Source organism: Xyrauchen texanus, chromosome 11 (genome assembly GCF_025860055.1).
Source record: "Xyrauchen texanus isolate HMW12.3.18 chromosome 11, RBS_HiC_50CHRs, whole genome shotgun sequence".
Classification (NCBI taxonomy): Eukaryota; Metazoa; Chordata; class Actinopteri; order Cypriniformes; family Catostomidae; genus Xyrauchen; species Xyrauchen texanus.
The window spans coordinates 45,988,095-45,995,594 of NC_068286.1; the positions used below are offsets into that span (position 1 = coordinate 45,988,095).

A 7,500-nucleotide genomic window follows, 5' to 3' on the forward strand; every position below is an offset into this window, starting at 1 on the left:
CATTTCTTTGCATGTGTGTTTGTGCTTGTGTGTGCGTGTGTATGTTTCAGGGCTCCAGTCTCACTCGTCCTGTAGTGTGCTGCAGTGTCCTGAGTTGTGCACCTGCAGTAATAACATAGTGGACTGCCGGGGAAAAGGCCTGACTGAAATACCCACCAACCTGCCAGAGACCATCACTGAGATGTGAGTGACACACACATGCATGCATGCACGCACACACCTATAGGAAGATGCACATTCATCTCACCGATTTGTATAAAAAAATAACACGTACAATTTTGTTTACGCAATTAATCACACCACCGTAATAAGGGCTTTTCCTACAAATGGAGCAAAACTTCAAATGCCACTGCCATGTTTTTACGAGTCTCAGGGTGTTTCTCATTGCAGAGAATGGGTACTTGCCCACATGTCTGCATCCAAGGTATCCTCGATATTCGGCCTTATCAAGAGCACACACGGGTAATTTTATGCGTTCTCAGTACTTGCGGTTTTGAGGATTGGAAGTGAACTTCGGCAGTGGATGATGACATTGAACGAGTCCACGAAAACGTAAGAACTCTTAAGAATGCAATGTGAGAAACAGCCTCAGTCAGCAGGGGGCAGTAAATGTAGCTCCAGCTGTACAGGCAACGTGCAGCTGTGCAGACAACAAACTGATGGCTGGACGGAGCAGAATACAGGGGTCTCATGTTTTTTAACATTCAATAGACTATCAATAGCTTGTATTACAGCAAAATAACAGCTTATTAACTGGCTTGCTATAGCTAGTAAACAGTGTTTCAACAAACATTCAGTAGACTATCAATAGCCTGTATAACAGCAGCAAAATAACAGTTTAGTAACTGACTATGCTATAGCTAGTAAACAGTGTTTCAACAAACATGCAGTAGACTATCAATAGCATGTATAACAGCAGCAAAATAACAGTTTAGCAACTGACATGCTATAGCTAGTAAACAGTGTTTCAACAAACATTCAGTAGACTATCAATAGCCTGTATAACAGCAGCAAAATAACAGTTTAGCAACTGATATCCTATAGCTAGTAAACAGTGTTTCAACAAACATGCAGTAGACTATCTCTAGCATGTATAACAGCAGCAAAATAACAGTTTAGCAACTGATATGCTATAGCTAGTAAACAGTGTTTCAACAAACATGCAGTAGACTATCTCTAGCATGTATAACAGCAGCAAAATAACAGTTTAGCAACTGATATGCTATAGCTAGTAAACAGTGTTTCAACAAACATTCAGTAGACTATCAATAGCCTGTATAACAGTAGCAAAATAACAGTTTAGCAACTGATATGCTATAGCTAGTAAAAGTGTTTCAACAAACATTCAGTAGACTATCAATAGCCTGTATAACAGTAGCAAAATAACAGTTTAGCAACTGATATGCTATAGCTAGTAAAAGTGTTTCAACAAACATTCAGTAGACTATCAATAGCCTGTATAACAGCAGCAAAATAACAGTTTAGCAACTGACTTGCTATAGCTAGTAAACAGTGTTTCAACAAACATTCAGTAGACTATCAATAGCCTGTATAACAGCAGCAAAATAACAGTTTAGCAACTGACTTGCTATAGCTAGTAAACAGTGTTTCAACAAACATTCAGTAGACTATCAATAGCCTGTATAACAGCAGCAAAATAACAGTTTAGCAACTGACTTGCTATAGCTAGTAAACAGTGTTTCAACAAACATTCAGTAGACTATCAATAGCCTGTATAACAGCAGCAAAATAACAGTTTAGCAACTGATATGCTATAGCTAGTAAACAGTGTTTCAACAAACATGCAGTAGACTATCAATAGCATGTATAACAGCAGCAAAATAACAGTTTAGCAACTGATATGCTATAGCTAGTAAACAGTGTTTCAACAAACATGCAGTAGACTATCACTAGCATGTATAACAGCAGCAAAATAACAGTTTAGCAACTGACTATGCTATAGCTAGTAAACAGTGTTTCAACAAACATGCAGTAGACTATCACTAGCCTGTATAACAGCAGCAAAATAACAGTTTAGCAACTGACTTGCTATAGCTAGTAAACAGTGTTTCAACAAACATTCAGTAGACTATCAATAGCCTGTATAACAGTAGCAAAATAACAGTTTAGCAACTGACTTACTATAGCTAGTAAACAGTGTTTCAACAAACATTCAGTAGACTATCAATAGCCTGTATAACAGCAGCAAAATAACAGTTTAGCAACTGACTTGCTATAGCTAGTAAACAGTGTTTCAACAAACATTCAGTAAACATTCAGTAGCTTGTATATAGATCTTTATAAATGACCTTTTAATGAACTGATTTTCTCAACAATAATGTAAGTAGGTCAGTAATAGAGATCTATATACTGAATGTTTGTTGAAACACTATTTAATAGCTATAGTAAACCAGTTGATAAGTCACTTATAGTCAGTTAAATATCTACTTGGGACCATCAAAATAAAGTGTTACCGAAAATAATCCATACAATATTTTGACTTCTATAGCCACTTGTTGTAATGTCTCATCAATCTTTTACTCGTCTGCCACAAAAATGCGATGATATTGTAATTATTTTATATTATTATTATTATAAATGTTTTAAATGTTTATTATTATATTTATTTTATTTTACATTTATAATTATTTTGATTATTATATATATTAAGTTATCGTTATTTAGGAGCTTTTATCTGAAAATTGCGATTAATTGTGATTAATTAGATTACTGAATTGGTTGTAAAATTTAATTAATTTGAATAAAATTATTAACTGATTGACTATTTATAATTAGTACAGACTAACCCAAAGCCTAACCATACCACTAAAAGGTCTTTTTAATAAATAGTTTATTTTGGTTTTAACTTGAAGATATAAAACAGAACAATCACATTATGTATTACACAGTAAATGTAAAATAAAGACTAATTCATAGCACAACAGAAAACAAAACAAACCAAAAAATCCTCATGAGGGAAGTGCTAATTCTACCGTACATGCAGCTCATCAGATCTGTTCAACGATTGTAAAGGGAGTCATTTCACACACACACACACACACACACACACACACACACACACACACACACACACACACACACACACACACACACACACACACACACACACACACACACACACACACACACACACACACACACACACACACAAGATAGGGTTGTATCCGTATCAAGTATTATAACTATGGAGGTCATGCCGAAGTCATGCACATGCTCACATAATTCAGTGTGGTAATGGATTTATATTTATCAATCGCATCTCATCTGAAGGCCAAGACTTTGCCAACGAAGCCTGGATTGAGTCGCCACATCTTTGAACTGTTGCGTCTCTCAATGCCAGGGTCATTGTCTATCTTTTTCTTCCCTCCTTTCTCCGTCTGTCATCCCTTCGTTTTTCTTCCTCTGAAAGGCGCATGCAGAGCCTTGGCAGATGAGTAGGATTATCTCATTTGGCTCCCCTTGAATGAAAAGTGTGTGTGTGTATGAGTGTGTTCGTCCACCAATGTGGGGGCCTGATTTTCATGCTCTGTCAACTTCGGAGAGCTTATCTGATTTATGACATATTTACTGTCACAGAGGGAGAGAGAGTGACGGGAGACGTTAGTTATAAAAAGACATTTCTATGTGTTGATTGCTTGAATAACATAATTATGTTTATTGATTCATTATTGTTTCCAGATGAAAAAACTGCAGCTGATGTTGATTTACCTTTTATTATGCAGACTTGATATCAGCCTATTTATGACAAATTTGCATTTAATGAAAAGAGTAAGTTGTTATTCAGATTATTGAATGTGTGTGTTGTTTGTTTGTTTGTGTAGTGCATTAATAATAACATTTGTCACAGAACAAAGATGTTGGATTTGTACCAGAATGTCTGAACAAAGAGGACTAAAATGCACAAACACAATCAGACAGTCTGGCAGACACGGGCACGACAGAGCATCTGCTACACTTGGACAAAATATCCCAAAGATATTGACATGAATCGTCAATTACTGCCTGTCTACCTGGCAATCCTCCCCTCTTATTGGCTCACATGTTTCCATTATAAAAACAGAAATTAACTTTCTGAGACCCGAGTGCGACTATTGCGTGCGTTTTCCATTTCCCTTTTTGATGGAAGAGCAAATCGTTTTTCTTAAAAGTTATGTCCTCGTATGGGGACAGCGGAGCTAAGTTGAAATGTTAAATAATACAAAGTTATAGACAGTCAGAATTGTTTTATCAAATAGTTTATGATGTTTCCAGGAGTGTTGGTTATTCGTGTTTTTGAGGCGTTACAGACATTACAGCTGATTTTCTGTACAGCTGCTTTGGAAAAATGTGTATCAGCTTGATGTTACAATGTTACAATGTTACAATGTTCTTTTCTACTTTGGCATCAAAACCTCAATGTTCTCTCTTTGCACTGTCAATCAAACAAGTGATAGCCTGCGCTGAAGCACTTTACCAATAAGAAATTAGCATAATTAAGTAGCAGCCAGTATCGTCCAATCACAGCCAACCATGTTAAAATTAAATCTATGTACTGATGATCATTGTCCCATGTCTGCCAAACATGTTGAGTGATCCAAACATCATCTGCAGCCTGAAACTGAACTTTTAACCAGATTTTTAGGAGTGAACGCACTTAACTGCATAGAGAGCTATAGGATGCTCCCTTGCTCCCTATTTAGTGCATGACTTAACCTCCAGTGTGCTGTCTGTCTGCACTGGTCTCAGAACAGTTTGAAATGCATCTTATTTTCATCCTAACTCTGTATACAGCCTCTGAGAGACACATTTGTCAGCTTTTGGATGAACCCATTGATCTCAATGTGATAATGTACAGTGAATAGGATTTCTAAGTTGAGTAAGGCTCATTGTCCTCGAATGAGGTCATCATGTTTAACAGTGTGCTGTTTCGTGGTAAATTGCTGAGATGGCGGATGAAACTAAAGATGTTACTCTTTTGACTCAAACAGGTTCCAATGTAAATTAAAAACTTACCAGATGTAGTTTTGTTGCCGTTTGTCCCAAAGACAAACTTGAAACTGAGGCTGACGATCGACGCCATGTTGTTTTGTCACATGACATGCGGCGAATGATTTACTGACAGCAGAGTCTTGAACTGAGATCAGTCGTTGAAATGAAATGGAATTAAATTGATGGGTAGCGAATAGCAATGCAAAAACACAATGTACACGCACGAGGACGCGGGGGAGCTTAAACCCAGTTGAATATATCGTCAGAGGAATATTGAGCGTTCCAAAACGTCACAACCCTTAATCGTCCCGTTCTCTCTCAAACATCACCCGTCATTCTCACACTTTTCCAATAATTCCACAAAAGTCAACCGTTACCCATAATATTCCATTCACCCTCACCTTTTTTGTGATTCAGAGGATTCCCTCTGAAAAGGTTTCCACCATTTGTTGATTTGGCTTATTCTGTCTGTTCACAGTCGACTGGAGCAGAATTCCATCAAGATAATCCCACCTGGAGCGTTCTCGCCCTACAAGCGACTGCGGAGAATGTAAGTGTGCATTCCTGTCAGCACACATACGCAATCACACACAATAACACTTTCATACCTCACCTCTTTCTTTTCTTTCTTTTAGAGATCTGAGCAATAATCAAATAACCGAGCTGGCTTCAGACTCCTTTCAAAGTCTCCGATCTTTGAATTCTCTGTGAGTACATACTGTATATTTGTATGTTTGTGTCCGGGTCTGCGTGTGTGCGTGAGAAGAGGATGTAAGAGATTATATTCAGCTTCCGTCCTTCTTTCTATTATTGACGATCTGACTCATTCATCCCCACAAAGGATTAGTCAACCCAATCAGCATTCAAACAAACAGGAGCAACACTCTTTATGTCCTTCCAAACCCATGAAACTTTCTTTCGTCGTGCAACACAAAAAGCTGTCTTCCATGAAAGTGGATGGGGACCAGGGGCTGTAAGGGACAAAAGAACATGAAAGCACCGTCTCCTCCTGAGACCTCCGTGTGACTGCTGTGTGCATTTTTCTCAGAACAGTTTGTAATGCACCTTATTTTCATCCTAACAGTGTTTACAGCCTCCGCTGTTGGAAACGTCCATTGATTCTCAATGAGGGACTTTTATGGAAAGTTAGTCCTATTGTCCACGCGCGTGGACATCGCGTTTAACAGCGTGCTGCTTCACGATACATCGATGCAATTTTAAAAATGGCATATCGGATGAAACTAGAGACTCTAATCTTTTGACTCAAACTGGTTTTAATGTGAAAACGTAAGCTGGTTTCTTACCAGATGTGGTTTTGTTGCCGTTTCTCCGAAACACAAACTCGGCTGAGAATTGGCATAGTGTTGTTTTGTCACATGACTCGGTGCGTTGTTAGATTAACCCTTTAATGACAGCCTAGAGACTCCTGAACTGAGATCAGTTGGTTTAAAAAAAACTAAAGTAAGCATAGCCTATAGCGAAGCCAAAACACAATGTCCACACATGTGGATGCGGAGTCTCACCAGGTTAAAAGTGCCATAAAAGTTCATTTGACTTCTATGTGTCCACGTCCTGCTCTCTTGGTCTTTGTATTTTCTTTGGTTTATTTTACTGACTGAGTTCCAGTGAGCCAGGACCGAGTGGGTGGAACAGTTCTCCCTCATTCCCCCCGGACCAGCCTCTTAGGAACACCAGCCAGCCATTGGAAATCTCTCCTCCTGAAAAAACACAACCTCTATCCAGGAGAGACATCCAACTTATGTGTTGTGCAGCTGAACACACACATGCAAGTCCTGATAAGACATCAGAGCAATGAAATATATGTAGGACTTTTATATCTTTATACGTAGGATATCCGCGTACAGCCAAAGCCACAATGTCTTTGTTCAGTCCAATATACTGTAAAGATGCCAAGAAATCGTTTAGCCCTGCGTGGCTATTTCAGATTAGTCATGCATTTCCCTTTAATGGAGCATTAGGATGATGTAATAAATATGAGCTTTAATTGATACAGCTGTGTATTCATAAGAGGATCATTTTGCCACCCGTATTTGGGTATTGAACAGAATAGTTCACCCAAATGATCATTTTCATGTCATGAAACCCATATGACTTTCTTTCAGGAACACAAAAGGAGTTATTAATGGCATAATGTCTAATCTGCTCCATACAATAAAAGTGAATGGCAACCACTGGTGACAAGCAAGATCCCCCCCTTTTACTCCCCAGTTTGGAACGCCCAATTCCCAATACGCTCTAAGTCCTCGTGGTGGCGTAGTGACTCACCTCAATCCGGGTGACGAAGGAAGAATCTCAGTTGCCTCCGCATCTGAGACCGTCAATCCGCGCATCTTAACTCGTTGAGCACGTTACCGCGGAAACATAGCGAGTGTGGAGGCTTCACGTCATCCATCGCGGCATCCACGCACAACTCACCACGCGCCCCACCAAGAGCGAACCATATTATAGCGACCACGAGGAGGTTACCCCATGTGACTCTACTGTCCCTAG

At 38.9% G+C, this 7,500-nt stretch overlaps 1 protein-coding gene across 2 annotated transcripts in view; it reads left to right on the plus strand.

Annotated features, from left to right (window-relative positions):
• slit2 (slit homolog 2 (Drosophila)) overlaps positions 1-7,500 on the plus strand; it is a 129,012-nt gene that overhangs the window by 74,802 nt on the left and 46,710 nt on the right. For both annotated transcript variants that reach the window (XM_052138118.1, XM_052138117.1), the window contains exons 9-11: positions 51-183; positions 5,468-5,539; positions 5,625-5,696. In XM_052138118.1, the coding sequence (XP_051994078.1) occupies positions 51-183; positions 5,468-5,539; positions 5,625-5,696 (277 nt within the window). The remainder of the gene's footprint in view (positions 1-50; positions 184-5,467; positions 5,540-5,624; positions 5,697-7,500) is intronic.